The sequence below is a fragment of the Blennius ocellaris genome, assembly GCF_963422515.1.
Source record: "Blennius ocellaris genome assembly, chromosome: 23".
Classification (NCBI taxonomy): Eukaryota; Metazoa; Chordata; class Actinopteri; order Blenniiformes; family Blenniidae; genus Blennius; species Blennius ocellaris.
Genome location: NC_137672.1, coordinates 3,433,836 through 3,453,588, shown reverse-complemented (window position 1 = coordinate 3,453,588; position 19,753 = coordinate 3,433,836). Strand labels below are relative to the sequence as shown.

The following is a 19,753-nucleotide window of genomic DNA, read 5'->3' as shown; positions in this document are numbered from 1 at the left end:
CCTCTGTCTGTCCTTCACTTCCCTCTGTCTGTCCTTCACTCTCTCTGTCTGTCCTTCACTTCCTCTGTCTGTCCTTCACTCTCTCTTGTCTGTCCTTCACTTCCCTCTGTCTGTCCTTCACTCTCTCTGTCTGTCCTTCACTCTCTCTGTCTGTCCATCACTTCCTCTGTCTGTCCTTCACTTCCCTCTGTCTGTCCTTCACTCTCTCTGTCTGTCCTTCACTTCCTCTGTCTGTCCTTCACTCTCTCTTGTCTGTCCTTCACTTCCCTCTGTCTGTCCTTCACTCTCTCTGTCTGTCCTTCACTCTCTCTGTCTGTCCTTCACTTCCTCTGTCTGTCCATCTCCTTCTCTCTGTCTGTCCTTCACTCTCTCTGTCTGTCCTTCACTCTCTCTGTCTGTCCTTCACTCTCTGTCTGTCCTTCACTTCCCTCTGTCTGTCCTTCACTTCCTCTGTCTGTCCTTCACTCTCTCTGTCTGTCCTTCACTCTCTCTGTCTGTCCATCACTTCCTCTGTCTGTCCTTTACTTCCCTCTGTCTGTCCTTCACTCTCTCTGTCTGTCCTTCACTTCCTCTGCCTGTCCTTCACTCTCTCTGTCTGTCCTTCACTCTCTCTGTCTGTCCTTCACTCTCTGTCTGTCCTTCACTCTCTGTCTGTCCTTCACTTAATCTGTCTGTCCTTCACTTCCTCTGTCTGTCCTTCACTCTCTCTGTCTGTCCTTCACTCTCTCTGTCTGTCCATCACTTCCTCTGTCTGTCCTTTACTTACCTCTGTCTGTCCTTCACTTCCTCTGTCTGTCCATCTCCTTCTCTCTGTCTGTCCTTCACTCTCTCTGTCTGTCCTTCACTTCCTCTGTCTGTCCTTCACTCTCTCTTGTCTGTCCTTCACTTCCCTCTGTCTGTCCTTCACTTCCTCTGTCTGTCCATCTCCTTCACTTCCCTCTGTCTGTCCTTCACTTCCTCTGTCTGTCCTTCACTTCCCTCTGTCTGTCCTTCACTTCCCTCTGTCTGTCCTTCACTCTCTCTGTCCTTCTCCTTCACTTCTCTCTACATCTCTCCATCTCCTTCACTTCACTCAGCGTCTCTCCATCTCCTTCACGTCTCTCTCTGTCTCTCCATCTCCTTTCCTCAGCGTCTCTCTATCTCGTTCACTTCTCTCTCTCTCTCCATCTCCTTCACTTCTCTCTGTGTATCTCCATCGCCTTCACTTCTCTCTCTGTCTCTCCATCTCCTTCACGTCTCTCTCTGTCTCTCCATCTCCTTTCCTCAGCGTCTCTCCATCTCCTTCATGTCTCTCTCTGTCTCTCCATCTCCTTTTCTCAGCGTCTCTCTATCTCCTTCACTTCTCTCTGTCTCTCCATCTCCTTCACTTCTCTCTGTCTCTCCATCTCCTTCACTTCTCTCTCTGTCTCTCCATCGCCTTCACTTCTCTCTCTGTCTCTCCATCTCCTTCACTTCTCTCTGTCTCTCCATCTCCTTCACTTCTCTCTGTCTCTGCATCTCCTTCACGTCTCTCTCTGTCTCTCCATCTCCTTCACTTCTCTCTCTGTCTCTCCATCTCCTTCACGTCTCTCTCTGTCTCTCCATCTCCTTCACGTCTCTCTCCGTCTCTCCATCTCCTTTCCTCAGTGTCTCTCCATCGCCTTCACTTCTCTCTGTCTCTCCATCTCATCACTTCTCTCTCTGTCTCTCCATCTCCTTCACTTCTCTCTCTGTCTCTCCATCTCCTTCACTTCCCTCAGTGTCTCTCATCTCCTTTCCTCAGTGTCTCTCCATCTGCTGCTCTTCTCTCATGTCTTCTCCACCTTTCTTCCAGTGACGTCTCCACCCAGAAGGACCAGGACGTCCTCCTGGTGTCCCTAGATGCTCTGGAAGACGTCTCCTTCAGTCCCCACCTGGAGTACAAGTGAGAGTTTGATCAACACTGAGCTCATTCAAAGTACATTTCCATACGTCCATCCTCTGATCTGTCCCTCTGTGTCCTGTCCCATCCCGTTGTATCCTGTCCCTTTGTGTCCTGTGCCTCTGTGTCCTGTCCCGTCCCTTTGTGTCCTGTCCCGTCCCGTTGTGTCCTGTGCCTCTGTGTCCTGTCCCTCTGTGTCCCGTCCCGTCCCTTTGTGTCCTGTCCCGTCCATCTGTGTCCTGTGCCTCTGTGTCCCGTCCCTCTGTGTCCTGTCCCTCTGTGTCCTGTCCCGTCCCGTTGTGTCCCGTCCCGTTGTGTCCTGTCCCGTTGTGTCCTGTCCCGTTGTGTCCTGTCCCTCTGTGTCCTATCCCATCCCTTTGTGTCCTGTCCTGTTCCGTTGTGTCCCGTCCCGTCCCGTTGTGTCCTCTCCCGTCCCGTCTCGTCCTGTCCTGTTCCGTTGTGTCCCCTCCTTTCCCGTCCTGTCCCGTCCTCAGTACCGGCTGTCTTCTGGGTCTGGGTCTGGTTCTGGCGGCTCTCTGCAGTCATGCTGAGATGGAGCAGCGGGTGGTCCAGACCCTGGACAAGCTGCTGGAGCGTCTGGAGGACAGCAGTGGACAGGGACGGATGCTGCAGGAGGTACTGACACACCTGGAGAGGCCAGAGAGACACTTCACCACTTCATCACTGCATCATCACCACTTCATCACCACTTCATCACTGCATCATCACTATTTCATCACCACTTCATCACCGCTTCATCACTGCATCATCACCACTTCATCACCACTTCATCACCACTTCACCACCACGTCATCACTGCATCATCACCACTTCATCACTGCATCATCACTACATCATCACCACTTCATCACCACTTCATCACTACTTCATCACCACTTCATCACCACTTCATCACTACACCTTCACCACTTCATCACTGCATCATCACCACTTCATCACTGCATCATCACCACTTCATCACTGCATCATCACTACACCATCACCACTTCATCACTACATCATCACCACTTCATCACTACATCATCACCACTTCATCACCACTTCATCACTACACCTTCACCACTTCATCACTGCATCATCACCACTTCATCACTGCATCATCACCACTTCATCACTGCATCATCACTACACCATCACCACTTCATCACTGCATCATCACCACTTCATCACCACTTCATCACCACATCATCACTACATCATCACTTCATCACCACTTCATCACTACATCACCACCACTTCATCGCCACTTCATCGCCACTTCATCGCCACTTCATCATCACTTCACCACCACTTCATCACTACTTCACCACCACTTCACCACCACTTCATCACCACTTCATCACTACTTCACCACCACTTCACCACCACTTCATCACCACTTCATCACCACTTCATCACTACATCACCACCACTTCACCACCACTTCATCATCACTTCACCACCATTTTACACCACTTCCTCATCACTTCATCATCACTTCACCACTTCATCATCACCACTTCCTCACCACTTCATCACCACTTCATCATCACATCATCACTACTTCCTCACCACTTCCTCACCACTTCATCACCACTTCATCACCACTTCACCATGAGAGCAGCAGAGGGCAGTACACCACCACTTCACCACTTCATCCTGAGGGCAGTAGAGGGCAGCAGAGGGCAGTACACCACCATGACTCACCACTTCACCTTCAGGGCAGCAGAGGGCAGCACACCACCATGACCCCCCCCCCCCCCCCCCCCCCCTCTGTGTGCAGGTGTTGTCGTACTCCCTGGCCTGTGTGGGCGTGTCGGCCTTCAGCGCAGGGCTCATCAGTGCTGCCAAGGCTGAAGAGGTCATGACCTCTCTGCGCTCACTGACGGAGGAGAGCCAGCAGGTCAGCAGCTCCTTCAGCCGTTCACTGACAATCAGCCACATCTTCCTTTCATCACACTGAGTGAAGTGATGACAGGATGAAAACCGTTGTTTATAACCTGTGACACTGAAGTGTCAGGCTGTAGAACTGTAGAACCGTAGAACTGTGGAACCGTAGAACTGTAGAACTGTAGAGCCGTAGAACTGTAGAGCCGTAGAACCGTAGAGCTGTAGAACCGTAGAACCTGAACCTCAGGAACCAGAGCAGCTCTCGGAAATAATCAATGTCAAAAGTCAGTCAGGAGATTTACTGACACTTTTAGGCCTTTACTTTCATAAAAGGCTCACGTTTACGCAGCAAAGCTCTCCGTTTACATGGAAACACTAGAAACACTGAAAGAAATGTTTGTCCACTAGTGGGTGCTGTTAGTTTTAGTACCGTAAGCACACACACACACACACACACACACACATACACACACACACACACACTGGGAGAACACGGTCATTCCAGTGGAGAATTTGAATTGTTATGATGGTGACTGTCAAAATAGAACTACCATGTCGGATTGTTATGACGGTGACTATCAAAATAAAAGTACGAAGTTCGATTGTTATTACGGTTACTCTCAAAATAAAAGTACCAAGTCCCAGGAGAACAGGGACTGGTCGTCATGGCGCCACGGAGGACACTTTGCTGTGATTATCTCTACTGAGCATGTGCAGAAGTCCATCCGTCAGAAGGAGGTGAAGAAGTGAGTCTCTCTCTCTGCAGACCCCCGGCTTGTCCCTGGCTCTGGGTCTGCTGGTCCACGGTCTGGCAGGCTGTGGACACGGGACGGCCCAAGACCTGCACCCCCGTCTGCAGGCCGCCTGGATCCAGATCCTCTTGGCTGAGGTGGGAACCACAGAGCAGAGGGACGGAGAGATGGAGGATGGAGGACATGAGGGTGGAGGGAGGGAGGACAAGATAGAGAGGAGGGAGGACAAGATAGAGGAGGGAGGACGGAGGGAGGGAGGGAGGACAAGATAGAGAGGAGGGAGGGAGGGAGGACAAGATAGAGAGGAGGGAGGGAGGGAGGACAAGATGGAGAGGAGGGAGGGAGGGAGGACAAGATAGAGAGGAGGGAGGGAGGGAGGACAAGATGGAGAGGAGGGAGGACAAGATGGAGAGGAGGGAGGGAGGGAGGACAAGATAGAGAGGAGGGAGGGAGGGAGGACAAGATAGAGAGGAGGGAGGGAGGGAGGACAAGATGGAGAGGAGGGAGGACAAGATGGAGAGGAGGGAGGACAGAGAGATGAAGAACAGAATGATAGAGGGAAAGAAGATAGTAAGGGCCGGAGGACAGACAACAGAAGGACAGAGTGACAGGGATGGAGGACAGAGAGACGAAGGTTGGTCCTCAGTTGGGTCTCTGTGTCTCAGGTCTGTCCCACCATGCAGCGGCTGGCTGCCGTCAACGGTCTGGTGGCTTTAGTGGGATCAGAGACGTACCTGGTTCAGGTGAGACTCCCAGTCCAGTCCCCAGACCAGTGAAATCACATTACAGACCAGTTGAATCACATTACAGACCAGTGAAATCACATTACAGACCAGTGAAATCACATTACAGACCAGTGAAATCACATTACAGACCAGTGAAATCACATTACAGACCAGTGAAATCACATTACAGACCAGTTGAATCACATTACAGACCAGTGAAATCACATTACAGACCAGTGAAATCACATTACAGACCAGTGAAATCACATTACAGACCAGTTGAATCACATTACAGACCAGTGAAATCACATTACACACCAGTTGAATCACATTACAGACCAGTTGAATCACATTACAGACCAGTGAAATCACATTACAGACCAGTGAAATCACATTACAGACCAGTGAAATCACATTACACACCAGTTGAATCACATTACAGACCAGTTGAATCACATTACAGACCAGTTGAAATCACATTACAGACCAGTGAAATAAATCACATTACAGACCAGTTGAAATAAGTCACATTACAGACCAGTGAAATCACATTACAGACCAGTTGAAACACATTGCAGACCAGTTGAATCACATTACAGACCAGTGAAATCACATTACAGACCAGTGAAATCACATTACAGACCAGTTGAATCACATTACAGACCAGTTGAAATCACATTACAGACCAGTTGAAATCACGTTACAGACCAGTTGAAATCACATTACAGACCAGTGAAATAAATCACATTACAGACCAGTTGAAATAAGTCACATTACAGACCAGTGAAATCACATTACAGACCAGTTGAAACACATTGCAGACCAGTTGAATCACATTACAGACCAGTGAAATCACATTACAGACCAGTGAAATCACATTACAGACCAGTGAAATCACATTACAGACCAGTTGAAATCACATTACAGACCAGTTGAAATCACATTACAGACCAGTGAAATAAATCACATTACAGACCAGTGAAATCACATTACAGACCATAAGCAGTGGAATCAGCAGCAGTGATTTTTCACTCCACAATGAGTCTGAGTTGTTCAGTTTGTTTTGTCTTTTATTGTGAAAAAGAAAGCCTTGACAGTTTGACTGTGGTTGCAGCTGAAGGTGGAGGCGGAGCTTTCGCCGCTGCAGCAGAACCGACTCAACGAGGTCATTCGGACCATCACACAGGTTCACTCCTCCTCCTCCTCTTCTTCCTGTTCCTCTTCCTCCACTCCTCCTCCTCCTCTTCTTCCTGTTCCTCTTCCTCCACTCCTCCTCTTCTTCCTGTTCCTCTTCCTCCACTCCTCCTCCTCTTCTTCCTGTTCCTCTTCCTCCACTCTTCCTTCTCCTCTTCTTCCTGTTCCTCTTCCTCCACTCCTCTTCCTGTTCCTCTTCCTCCACTCCTCCTCCTCCTCTTCTTCCTGTTCCTCTTCCTCCACTCCTCCTTCTCCTCTTCCTCTTTTTCCTCCTGCTTGTAATTCTGTCGTTCAAAGGTCTGCAACCTGCAGCTCTGCCGTTACAAGTGACTCCACATCTCCTCCATAGTGACTCTGTAGTGACTCTTATGACTAATGACTTTTGACTCTTATGATTCTGTAGACACTCTTATGACTCTGTAGTTACTCTAATGACTCTACAAACTCTGACTCTGTAGTGACTCTATTGACTGTAGGGACTCTAATGACTGTAGTAACTAATGACTAATGACTGTAGCAACGAATGACTGTAGGGACTCTAGTGACTAATGACTCTGTAGTGACTCTAGTGACTGTAGTAACTAATGATTGTAATGACTCTGTAGGGACTCTAATGATTGAAGTAACTAATGACTCTGTAGGGACTCTAATGACTATTGACTAATGACTGTAGTGACCATATTGACTCTGAAGTGACTCTATTGACTCTGTAGAGACTCTAATGACTGTAGGGACTCTCATGACTCTGTATAGACTAATGACTGTAGTGACTAATGACTGTTGTGACTCCATGACTGAACTGAGTATTGATTCGAATGACTCTAATGACTCTAGTGACTCTGACTGTTGTGACTCAATGACTCTCTAGTTCCCCTAATGACTGATGACTCATAGTGACTCTAATGACTCTTGTGACTCTGACTGTTGTGACTCAATGACTCTCTCGTTCCCCTGATGACTCATAGTGACTCTAATGACTGTAGAGTCTGAGTAATGACTCTTCAGCTGAAGATGAACACAAACGACTGAAGAGTGAAAGAGTCAAACATGTTTCAACTTGCTTTAATAATTTCTAACAGATTTTAATATAGAAGTGTGTGTGTGTGTGTGTGTGTGTGTGTGTGTGTGTGTGTGTGTGTGTGTGTGTGTGTGTGTGTGTGTGTGTGTGTGTGTGTGTGTGTGTGTGTGTGTGTGTGTGTGTGTGTGTGTGTGTGTGTGTGTGTGTGTTGGGGGTGCTGATTCACAGGTCATGACATCATCAGGAGCCATCGGACTACAATCCAACAGTTCCTGTCTTCTGGGTCACCTGCACCTTTCTCACCTGTCCAGCAGCCACAGCCACACTGCAGGTACCTGCTCCTTCTGGACCGCTCCGTCATGTAGAGCCTCCACCTCTGGACACAACGTCCAGAACCTCCACCTCTGGACACAATGTCCAGAACCTCCACCTCTGGACACAACGTCCAGAACCTCCACCTCTGGACAGAACGTCCAGAACGTCCTCACAGCACTTCACCTTGTCTACATCTTGTTACAGCCTCACTCCAACATAGTCAATTCATGTTCTCTCCACACAACACGTCTGAGTGACGTGTGTTTCTAGAGGAACACTGAGGAACCTTCTGGATGCTCTCCAGGTGAAATACGAACTTGTTCACAACATGTCTTTCTGCTCTGTGATGTCACTTCCTGTCTCAGTTCCCCAGGATTTCAGCTACCTGCCACAGAAGAGTGTGATCAGAGCCACCGTGGACTTCATCACTGAGGCTGGAAGGAAAGGTGGGAGAGCTGTGACTCCTCCTCCTCTCTTACTGCTCCTCCCTTCCTCCCTTCCTCCTCCTCCTCTCTTACTGCTCCTCCCTTCCTCCTCCTCCTCTCTTACTGCTCCTCCCTTCCTCCCTTCCTCCTCCTCCTCTCTTACTGCTCCTCCCTTCCTCCTCCTCCTCTCTTACTGCTCCTCCCTTCCTCCTCCTCCTCTCTCACTGCTCCTCCCTTCCTCCTCCTCCTCTCTTACTGCTCCTCCCTTCCTCCTCCTCCTCCCTTCCTCCTCCTCCTCTCTCACTGCTCCTCCCTTCCTCCTCCTCCTCTCTTACTGCTCCTCCCTTCCTCCTCCTCCTCCCTTCCTCCTCCTCCTCTCTTACTGCTCATCCCTTCCTCCTCCTCCTCTCTTACTGCTCCTCCCTTCCTCCTCCTCCTCCCTTCCTCCTCCTCCTCTCTCACTGCTCCTCCCTTCCTCCTCCTCCTCCTCCTCTCTTACTGCTCCTCCCTTCCTCCTCCTCCTCTCTCACTGCTCCTCCCTTCCTCCTCCTCCTCCTCCTCTCTTACTGCTCCTCCCTTCCTCCTCCCTTCCTCCTGTCTTACTGCTCCTCCCTTCCTCCTCCTCCTCTCTTACTGCTCCTCCCTTCCTCCCTTCCTCCTCCTCCTCTCTTACTGCTCCTCCCTTCCTCCCTTCCTCCTCCTCTTCTCTTACTGCTCCTCCCTTCCTCCCTTCCTCCTCCTCTTCTCTTACTGCTCCCCCCTTCCTCCCTTCCTCCTCCTCTTCTCTTACTGCTCCTCCCTTCCTCCCTTCCTCCTCCTCTTCTCTTACTGCTCCCCCCTTCCTCCCTTCCTCCTCCTCTTCTCTTACTGCTCCTCCCTTCCTCCCTTCCTCCTCCTCTTCTCTTACTGCTCCTCCCTTCCTCCCTTCCTCCTCCTCCTCTCTTACTGCTCCTCCCTTCCTCCCCTCTTCCTCCTCCCTTCCTTCCCCCTTCCTCCTCCCTTCCTCCCCATCATCCTCATCATGCCCCCCCTCCTCTTCCTCCTCTTAATTGCTCCTTCTGTCTGCAGGTCCAGATGTTTGTCCTCCAGCTGCAGTTAAAGCTGCTCTCACTCCTCTGGCAGCAGCTGGAACCAGTTTCCAGTTTCCTCCAGTCAACTGGAACGCCATGCTGAGTCCTCTGATGAGGCTGAGCTTCAGTGAGTCTGAGTCCTCTGATGAGGCTGAGCTTCAGTGAGTCTGAGTCCTCTGATGAGGCTGAGCTTCAGTGAGTCTGAGTCCTCTGATGAGGCTGAGTCCTCTGATGAGTCTGAGCTTCAGTGAGTCTGAATCCTCTGATGAGGCTGAGCTTCAGTGAGTCTGAGTCCTCTGATGAGGCTGAGTCCTCTGATGAGTCTGAGCTTCAGTGAGTCTGAATCCTCTGATGAGGCTGAGCTTCAGTGAGTCTGAGTCCTCTGATGAGGCTGAGTCCTCTGATGAGGCTGAGCTTCAGTGAGTCTGAGTCCTCTGATGAGGCTGAGCTTCAGTGAGTCTGAGTCCTCTGATGAGGCTGAGTCCTCTGATGAGGCTGAGTCCTCTGATGAGGCTGAGCTTCAGTGAGTCTGAGTCCTCTGATGAGGCTGAGCTTCAGTGAGTCTGAGTCCTCTGATGAGGCTGAAGGCCTTCACATGCTCAGTGAGGCTCGTCTGCAGACCTTGTGTTTCAGCGTGTTTCAGAGTGTGTCGGCGTGTGTCAGAGTGTTTCAGAGTGTTTCAGAGTGTTTCAGCGTGTGTCAGCGTGTTTCAGAGTGTGTCAGAGTGTGTCAGTGTTTCAGCGTGTTTCAGAGTGTGTCAGTGTTTCGGCGTGTTTCAAAGTGTTTCAGCGTGTTTCATTGTGTTTCAGAGCGTGTCAGTGTGTTTCAGAGAATTTCAGTGTTTCAGTGTGTCAGTGTTTCAGAGAATTTCAGTGTGTCAGTGTTTCAGTGTGTTTCAGAGCGTGTCAGAGCGTGTCAGAGCGTGTCAGAGCGTTTCAGAGCGTGTCAGAGCGTTTCAGAGTGTTTCAGAGCATTTCAGAGCATGTCAGTGTGTTTCAGAGAATTTCAGTGTGTCAGTGTTTCAGTGTGTTTCAGTGCGTTTCAGAGCGTTTCAGTGCGTGTCAGTGCGTGTCAGAGCGTGTCAGAGCGTGTCAGAGCGTGTCAGAGCGTGTCAGAGCGTTTCAGAGCGTTTCAGCGTGTTTCAGAGCGTCTCAGCGTGTCAGTGCGTGTCAGAGCGTGTCAGTGCGTGTCAGTGCGTGTCAGAGCGTGTCAGAGCGTGTCAGTGCGTGTCAGAGCGTTTCAGAGCGTTTCAGAGCATGTCAGAGCGTTTCAGAGCGTTTCAGCGCGTTTCAGAGCGTTTCAGAGCATGTCAGAGCGTTTCAGAGCGTTTCAGAGCGTTTCAGAGTGTTGTGTGTTCCAGGAGAAGACGTGCAGCACCAGTGTGTGGTCCTGGCAGCCAGCCAGGCTCAGTCATCCCAGAGTGCTGCTCTCTTCCTGGGATCCTGGACGTCTCCTCCTTTAGTTCACACTCTCAGTGTAAGTGTTATTGTCAGCCAAAACATTATGACCACCTCTGCTTCAATTCCAGTTGTACGGTTGGATTAGATCCACCCAGACTATGTTTGTCTAGACTTCATGAGTTTCATCTCCTGGCGTGACAACATATACAAATCCTGCCATGAGAAGTTCTGAAGCTGAATGTTATTTAACTTCAGTGTGAAGTGTCCAGTGTGGCCAACTCCCAGCAGAGGCAGTGGGAGGAGTCATGGCTGCACGCCTGATGGGCTGTGTGCTGAAACACCTCCTCCTAATGGCGGGCTGCAAAGCTAGCCTTCACATATCCTAAGTGCTGTCTGGAGAAAATGTTAAGCTGTCTGTGTTGACGCTAAATGTGCCTGAGGTGGGTTTGTTTTCCCAATTACAGACTGAGCTCTGAGGAGCATCCGTCTTTGCTTCCCTCCTCTCCTCACCTCTTGTTGTCCTTCTTCCCTAAACTTTCCATGCAATCTCGTTGTACCTGTTACAATGACGATAAAGACGATTGTGACTGTGAATCTGAGGGTGCACACTGTGAGTCTCAGTGGATGTGTTGAGGTGTGACGCCGCTGCAGCAGACTCGCTCTCTGTCCACCAGCTGCAGACTCGGGCTCACCTGTATGAGACGCTGGGCTCCTGGATGAAGCACGTGGCTGCCGAGAAGCTGCAGGTGTTTGTGGAGACCCTGGGTGTGCAGACGCTGCAGCGCCCCCTGCTGTGCCGCTCTCTCCTGCAGGGCCTGGCTCAGGCCATGGCCCTCCCAAACCCCCCCAACAGCTGCTGGACCGTCCTCTGCTCCACCACCCAGAAGATCTTCAGCCTGCTGCCCGACTCGGTGCAGGTACACACACACACACACACACACACACACACACACACACACACACACACACACACACACGTTCAGCCGCAGTGAAACAGAAAGTTTCCGCCATGGTTTTGTTTCAGGATGAAGACGTGGATCTGTACGTGGGCGTGGCCAAGTGTCTGTCTGAGATGTCCGACACGGAGATCGACAGGATTGTTCGAGTGTCGGAGGTAACGAGCGCTCACTCTGGACGTGACTCTTAGTCTTGTTGGGTCACCTGGGGAGTCTCCGCCTCACTCTGCCTCCTCTGCCTCACTCTGCCTCACTCTGCCTCACTCTGCCTCACTCTGCCTCATTCTGCCTCACTCTGCCTCCTCTGCCTCATTCTGCCTCCCCTGCCTCATTCGGCCTCCCCTGCCTCATTCTGCCTCCCCTGCCTCACTCTGCTTCCTCTGCCTCACTCTGCCTCCTCTGTCTCACTCTGCTTCCTCTGCCTCACTCTGCCTCACTCTGCCTCCTCTGCCTCACTCTGCCTCCCCTGCCTCATTCTGCCTCACTCTGCCTCACTCTGCCTCATTCTGCCTCATTCTGTTTCCCCTGCCTCATTCTGCCTCCCCTGCCTCACTCTGCTTCCTCTGCTTCCTCTGCCTCACTCTGCCTCCTCTGCCTCAGTCTGCCTCCTCTGCCTCACTCTGCCTCCTCTGCCTCATTCTGCCTCACTCTGCCTCCTCTGCCTCCCCTGCCTCATTCTGCCTCCCCTGCCTCACTCTGCTTCCTCTGCCTCACTCTGCCTCCTCTGTCTCACTCTGCTTCCTCTGCCTCACTCTGCCTCACTCTGCCTCCTCTGCCTCACTCTGCCTCCCCTGCCTCATTCTGCCTCACTCTGCCTCATTCTGCCTCATTCTGTTTCCCCTGCCTCATTCTGCCTCCCCTGCCTCACTCTGCTTCCTCTGCTTCCTCTGCCTCACTCTGCCTCCTCTGCCTCAGTCTGCCTCCTCTGCCTCACTCTGCCTCCTCTGCCTCATTCTGCCTCACTCTGCCTCCTCTGCCTCACTCTGCCTCCCCTGCCTCACTCTGCTTCCTCTGCCTCCTCTGTCTCACTCTGCTTCCTCTGCCTCACTCTGCCTAACTCTGCCTCACTCTGCCTCATTCTGCCTCACTCTGCCTCCTCTGCCTCACCTGCCTCACTCTGTTTCCCCTGCCTCACTCTGCCTCAGTCTGCCTCACTCTGCTTCCTCTGCCTCACTCTGCCTCACTCTGCCTCAGTCTGCCTCCTCTGCCTCCTCTGCCTCAGTCTGCCTCACTCTGCCTCACTCTGCCTCACTCTGCCTCAGTCTGCCTCACTCTGCCTCCTCTGCCTCAGTCTGCCTCCTCTGCCTCCTCTGCCTCCTCTGCCTCACTCTGCCTCACTCCGCCTCACTCTGCCTCACTCTGCCTCACTCTGCCTCCTCTGCCTCACTCCGCCTCACTCCGCCTCGCTCTGCCTCACTCTGCCTCACTCTGCCTCCTCTGCCTCACTCTGCCTCACTCCTCACCACCTGGGCGACCAGGCAGGTGGAGTGACGTTAGCTTCAGCATGAGCTACGGTGGAGGGTTTTGTTGGGAATCAAGTGTCTGGTTAGTGATTGATGCTGTCAAAGGTTGGTATGAATGATCAGTTTGAAATGGAATGTGATTGGCCTCAGGACATCAGCTGTTCACCAGGACGTTAAAGCCAACTCGTTCCTCTGAGCCTCATCAAATACACTAAACTATTCACTTTGAATTAGTAGTTAAGCATAAGACAATTACCAAAGTTGAGAGTAAAGCCTGAACAACCTCCGAGTGGAGATGGAGTAGACCTCCTGGCTCCTGGTTCACCCTCCTGGCATCCAGCAAGAGGTTCCGCAGCCTCCGCTGCAGAACAAACAGACTGCAGAACAAACAGCCTGCAGAACAAACAGCCTGCAGAACAAACAGACTGCAGAACAAACAGACTGCAGAACAAACAGCCTGCAGAACAAACAGACTGCAGAACAAACAGACTGCAGAACAAACAGACTGCAGAACAAACAGACTGCAGAACAAACAGCCTGCAGAACAAACAGCCTGCAGAACAAACAGCCTGCAGAACAAACAGACTGCAGAACAAACAGACTGAAGAACAAACAGACTGCAGAACAAACAGACTGCAGAACAAACAGACTGCAGAACAAACAGACTGAAGAACAAAGAGACTGAAGAACAAAGAGACTGAAGAACAAACAGACTGAAGAACAAACAGACTGCAGAACAAACAGACTGAAGAACAAACAGACTGCAGAACAAACAGACTGCAGAACAAACAGACTGCAGAACAAACAGACTGCAGAACAAACAGACTGAAGAACAAAGAGACTGAAGAACAAAGAGACTGAAGAACAAACAGACTGAAGAACAAACAGACTGAAGAACAAACAGACTGAAGAACAAACAGACTGAAGAACAAAGAGACTGAAGAACAAACAGACTGAAGAACAAAGAGACTGAAGAACAAACAGACTGAAGAACAAACAGACTGAAGAACAAACAGACTGAAGAACAAACAGACTGAAGAACAGCTTCTTTCCCGGCCATCAGGCTTCTAAATACCAAATAACATTATAACATCACACTGTGCAATTATTACATTTTAATCTATCCATTTCTCATCCTGCTTTTATTTAACGTTCATATGCACCTTATTTTAACTGTTTGGCTGTTTGCACTACTTTATAAAATATATTGAAATATTTTTTGAATGCCTTTTTTACCGGTTGCTAAGCAACGACATCTGGTTGCCAGTTCCTCACTGTGTGATGTCCTGCAATGACAGTAAAGACAGTCTGAGGGTAAAGAAGCAGAACTGCAGTGAACATTCATTCACAGGTTGATCTGTTGTCATGACGACACTGCTTTCAGACTCAGGTGGAGAAGACGTGCCTGGTCCTGTGCTCCCTGGTGTCTCGGGGCAGGATTCCCCTCCTCGGTCTGAATGACGTGATCGCGGCGGTGGTCCGGGGGGGGCGGAGCCACAGGGTGGGCTGGCTCCTCCTGCAGACCTTCTACCAGTGTCGCCTGGCCACCGGCACCAACACAGGTCAGGAAGCCACCGCTGCTCCTGCTGTGACCCCAGGCCTCTGGACTCACCCGTCTGTCTGTCTGTCTCTCAGGTGTCTCTCACCGGATGGACTGGCTCCTGGAGCTGATGGGACTCTTCCGAAACCTGGTGTACGGCGTGTCCTCGCTGCCATGTGGGGACATGAAGCTGGTAGGTTCAGTCTGATGAGATCTGTCCTCTCTCTGGTTCTGTCCTCTCTCTGGTTCTGTCCTCTCTCTGGCTCTGTCCTCTCTCTGGTTCTGTCTTGTCTCTGGTTCTGTCCTCTCTCTGGTTCTGTCCTCTCGCTGATTCTGTCCTCTCTCTGGCTCTGTCCTCTCTCTGGCTCTGTCCTCTCTCTGGTTCTGTCCTCTCTCTAGTTCTGTCCTCTCTCTGGTTCTGTCTTCTATCTGGTTCTGTCTTCTATCTGGTTCTGTCCTCTTTCTGGTTCTGTCCTCTCTCTGTTTTTGTCCTCTCTCTCTGGTTCTGTCTTCTCTCTCTGGCTCTGTCTTCTCTCTCTGGCTCTGTCCTCTCTCTGGTTCCGTCTTGTCCTCTCAGGACCAGGAGGAGGAGCTTCAGCAGGAGCTCCTCCTCCTCAGAACCAGGAGGCGGAGCTTCATCAGGAGCTCCTCCTCTCAGCAGACCCTCATGTTTCCTGCAGGCCAGCGACTTCCTGTTCCAGCTCTTCTCGGCCACGGTGGTCTCCTGGGCAGACCACTGCACGCCGCTGCTCCTCGGCGTCAGGGCAGAGTGGTTCCCATGGAAACCGGAGGGGAAGCCTCCAGCCGTGGCGCACCGCCTTTACGGAGACGAGTCGCTCACTGAGCAAGCCCTGCCGCAGTGCATGCTGGGATTGCCCCACAGTCTGCCTCTGCTGCTGGACAAGGAGCCGTGGAACCAGCAGATCCACAAGGTGAGTGTCTGAGTGGAAACCCAACGCATTCATTCTCCACCCTGTTGTTCCTGTTCCTGTTCCCCTCTCTAGATATGAAGGAGTTCTCCTCACATCTGGAGAACATCTGTGGGTTCTTGGTATTGTTGGGATCTCACGTTCTCGCCACAGAACGTTTGTTCATTTCTAGGGAAAGACAATTTTTATGTCCTGATACAGTCATGACATGAATTCTGACCCAGGAATGTGATTGACCGTCACACCCAGTGGGGGGGGCTTTTACCACAGTAGACCCATGCAAATCCTCCCCCCTCCACCTCTCTCTCTCTCTCTCTCCCCCTCCCTCTCTCTCTCTCTCTCCCCCTGTCTCTCTCTCTCAGTTCATAGATTGGCTCTTCAGCATCACAGAAGGTCCAGAACAGAATCTTTCAGCCACGACTATCAGCACAGCCAAAGGTGAAACACACACACACACACACACACACACACACACACACACACGCCCCTTCTCTCCAGCCACGCCCCTTCTCTCCAGCCACGCCCCCACCATCCCATAGTGTCTGCAGGATGGGCTCCCAGGTTTAACAGGGCGTCGGCCCCTCGTCCCCCTTCATGGAGTCGCTATAGGTGTTTGTTGTCAGATGTTCTGCCTCCATGGTGATGATAATATCAATAATATTAATACATTTTATTTCACACAATTTACATTTAAACATTGTCAAAGTGTTCCAGGGAAAACTTAACGGGTAAGTCAAAGAAAAGAAAAACGATTAAAATAGTAAGTATTATTGGGTTTAACAAGAGCATAGTACACAATGAAATGAAGGCATTGTTAAAGTTTGAGTTCCTGAAGGTAAAGGGGGCGTGGCCTCGGTTGTACAGGTGGGCGAGGAGGGAGGCCTGGTACTCTGGGAGTTCAGGATGGAGAGATGTGGTTGGTTGTTTCTTCTGCTGTGCTTTATTTTTCTGCTGGTGCTCAATCTCCAAGGAAACACCCGCCTTCCTGCTTCAAGGTTCTATTGATCAGTAGAGGTTCTATTGATCAGTCTGGGTTCTATTGATCAGTCAGGGTTCTATTGATCAGCTCTCCATCCAGTCTCAATTCAAAGCAAGAATTATCATGAAATCACGATTTCACTTCTTCACAAAGAGGAAATATAAACTACTCAGTGTGTAGTGTAGTTATGTGTTGTAGGGATTTCTTACCTCATAAGGATCACTAGGAACCATTTATGTTGTTTGGCTATAGATATGATTAATAATGATCAAAGATAGTTATTAATAATGTTATTGAAATGTAATCTGATGTGTATCAGAACCTCGGAGCTCCACCTGTCTTAACAGGAAATGATAGTCAATTCAGTTCTATCAGTCTCATAAGATATACTAAACAGTTCATCAGGAAGTTGAATTAATAGTTAAATTAATTACAATTACCAGAATTAACAGTAAAGCTTGAAGGATTTTGGAGTTCTTGACACAGAAGAGTCGACATTTCATTCACCTTTGTGCTCATTAATAAAACAACAAGTATGATTCCAAACATTATATTTATTTACAATGAAAACAAATAAAACACAGATTCTAACTACGTGTGTGTGTGTGTGTGTGTGTGTGTGTGTGTGTGTGTGTGTGTGTGTGTGTGTGTGTGTGTGTGTGTGTGTGTGTGTGTGTGTGTGTGTGTGTGTGTGTGTGTGTGTGTGTGTGTGTGTGTGTGTGAGAGACATGTGATGGAACTACAAAACAAGATGGCGGATCACAAGAAACTACATTCCAATGGAGGTTATCAGAGAGCAGGAAGTCTGTCCTGGGTCTCCACCATGTGCTGGAGAACCATGGAACATGGAAGCTAGTCTTTAGCGTCTGCTTCCTGAAATATCATAACCTACACAGTGTGTTGTGTAATGATGTATTGTGTTGTGTAATGATGTATTGTGTTGTGCTTCCAGCTGCTCTGCTCGCTCTGAAATCTCGGGTGGAATTCAGGAAGAAGACCGTGTGGACCAGAGCCTACGGCTGGTAGTCCAGGAGCCGGGATGCTGTTACCATGGCAACACACGGCATCCAGCAGCTCGTCATGAGGAATCAAACACTTTGTGTCATTAAACAGAAAATCTGTGACGTCAGAGTCCGTCTTCATTTAATCTGACTTGAGACTAACAGGAAGTCCTTCTGACTTCCTCTTCAACTTCCTGGTCCACTTCTGCAGCTGAAGTCGTCTCTCCTCCAGGAGCTGCCACACCGTCACGCCACCTGCAGCACGGAATACACCACGAGCTGAGCTGAGCTCTCTCTCTCTCTCTCTCTCACACACACACACACACACACACTGAACTGACCCAGGCTGACCACCGGCAGGTAGGCGACCAGCAGCAGGACGAGGTCCGGGTGTGAAGCGGCTCCGTCCATGAAGAGGAGAGCCTGGTAGATCAGGAAACCTGAAGCACACAAACACCCGGAAACATTCAAGGTTTTAGCCACTTTAGCTCTTTTAGCCTTTTACATCCATTTCAATTCTGAGCAGTTTTGTCAGTTTGTGGTTCCTGCTTTGGGTTCGGGTCAGAGTGGAACCCTAACCCCTCGTCATGTTCAGTCTCTAATGACTCACTTCTCCTGCAGTCCTGCAGGGTGTCGGAGAGACATGAAGCTCAAACTGTTCAGGAACACAACAGTGTCCGTTAAAGTGTGTGTCTGTGTGTGTGACTGATAAACAAGCGTGTGTGTGTCGGGGGGGGGGGGGGGGGGTAGTTGGCTCATTTCCTGCACTTCCTTTACACAACAGCTCTGAACAACATGTCAAGAAATGTCATCATGCAGACCAACTTAATGCAGCTCTGATCCTCTGCAGTAACTCTCTAGAGTAGGGATGGCAAACCTCCGGCCTGCAAGGCTGTTTGGTACGACCCGCTGCAAGACTGTATGGTACGACCCGCTGCAAGACTGTATGGTACGACCCGCTGCAAGACTGTATGGTACGACCCGCTGCAAGACTGTATGGTACGACCCGCTGCAAGACTGTATGGTACGACCCGCTGCAAGACTGTATGGTACGACCCGCTGCAAGACTGTATGGTACGACCCACTGCAAGGCTGTTTGGTATGGCCCACGAGACTATCCATAATAAGCAGTGGTGTGCAGTCAGGGGCAGCAGGTCTAGTACTGCTAGCCCTGTCAAAAATTATTTTTCTTTATTTTTTCATAATTAAAATGTTTCTGAAATCTGTGTCTGGAATCAATTAGCGACTTTATCCAGAAGAGACTGGTTCTATTTTGTGGAGCTCCAATCTCCTACGTCCTCTAAACACATAACTTCTTCCCTCTGCTGGGGGGGGGGCAGCAGTAACTTCATTGCTAACCTCTGATGGAAGCTGGACCTGCTATTGGGTTAAACTGTTGAGTGACAGGCTCATCAGCCAATCAGATGTTGATGTGTTATTGAAGGACCAGCAGAGTTTCTAGTGCTCTACTGATAAGTAAACCCACTAAAAAGTAATTCAGGTAAAAAGTGATGCCAAATGCTCAATGGAATGTCCTTTGGGGCTGGTGTCGGACTTTCCAGGCCTTGATCAAGGTCTTGAACACATCAGCTTAAATGTCATGGCATCGTGTATTCAGTGACTGACTGGCGTCAACGAGAACAGCGTCAATGGCTGCTACAAAAAGAAAAGTCGATGTGGAGCGTCGCTCTTTCCAAGAAAAAGCAACTTGTTGAGATTAGAGACAAACCCGTGGGCCTGGTGTGTAGAGACGCACTGGCTGTGATGAAAAAGGCAGACATTGAGCACCATTATAGCACTAAACATGCTCATTTGGACGCCTTTCAAGGACAAGGGCGAGTGGATCAAGTCGCAGCTGGAAAGTGGCCAGCAACCGCGGAGAGCCCAGGACAACGTGATGCATGCTCACTTGGTGGTGAGAAGCTGAAACCTCATTCCAACGGGGAATTTGTTAAGGAGGGCCTCATCGCTGCTTTGGAGCTGCTGTTGCCAGAAACAATCAAGCTCTTCCTAGGTGTTGGTTTGTCTCAGATGGGATCACTGATGTGGCACCATGAACAACCATTGACGGATGCTGCAGGAGATTTCCGGCTGTTCTCTCTGGCTTGTGACGAGACAACTGACAGGACAAACAGCTCAACGTGCCAGGGATTACTGCCCACTTGGAAACTACAGAGGAACTGCTCTCATTGCAAC

At 50.2% G+C, this 19,753-nt stretch overlaps 2 protein-coding genes across 2 annotated transcripts in view; one reads left to right on the top strand and one right to left on the bottom strand.

The window, feature by feature from the left end:
* focad (focadhesin) overlaps positions 1 to 17,679 on the top strand; it is a 59,150-nt gene extending 41,471 nt beyond the window's left edge. The window contains exons 31-47 of the mRNA XM_080519343.1: positions 1,814 to 1,903; positions 2,395 to 2,536; positions 3,684 to 3,803; positions 4,557 to 4,679; positions 5,208 to 5,285; positions 6,382 to 6,453; positions 7,708 to 7,810; positions 8,160 to 8,240; positions 9,288 to 9,416; positions 10,650 to 10,765; positions 11,364 to 11,606; positions 11,714 to 11,803; positions 14,493 to 14,670; positions 14,744 to 14,841; positions 15,329 to 15,580; positions 15,940 to 16,015; positions 17,509 to 17,679. Of these exons, the coding sequence (XP_080375469.1) occupies positions 1,814 to 1,903; positions 2,395 to 2,536; positions 3,684 to 3,803; positions 4,557 to 4,679; positions 5,208 to 5,285; positions 6,382 to 6,453; positions 7,708 to 7,810; positions 8,160 to 8,240; positions 9,288 to 9,416; positions 10,650 to 10,765; positions 11,364 to 11,606; positions 11,714 to 11,803; positions 14,493 to 14,670; positions 14,744 to 14,841; positions 15,329 to 15,580; positions 15,940 to 16,015; positions 17,509 to 17,582 (2,065 nt within the window). The 3' untranslated portion in view covers positions 17,583 to 17,679. The remainder of the gene's footprint in view (positions 1 to 1,813; positions 1,904 to 2,394; positions 2,537 to 3,683; positions 3,804 to 4,556; positions 4,680 to 5,207; positions 5,286 to 6,381; positions 6,454 to 7,707; positions 7,811 to 8,159; positions 8,241 to 9,287; positions 9,417 to 10,649; positions 10,766 to 11,363; positions 11,607 to 11,713; positions 11,804 to 14,492; positions 14,671 to 14,743; positions 14,842 to 15,328; positions 15,581 to 15,939; positions 16,016 to 17,508) is intronic.
* hacd4 (3-hydroxyacyl-CoA dehydratase 4) overlaps positions 17,585 to 19,753 on the bottom strand; it is a 12,771-nt gene continuing 10,602 nt past the window's right edge. Inside the window, exons 6-7 of the mRNA XM_080519229.1 lie at positions 17,899 to 17,997; positions 17,585 to 17,812 (exon numbers count right to left, since the gene is read on the bottom strand). Of these exons, the coding sequence (XP_080375355.1) occupies positions 17,700 to 17,812; positions 17,899 to 17,997 (212 nt within the window). The 3' untranslated portion in view covers positions 17,585 to 17,699. The remainder of the gene's footprint in view (positions 17,813 to 17,898; positions 17,998 to 19,753) is intronic.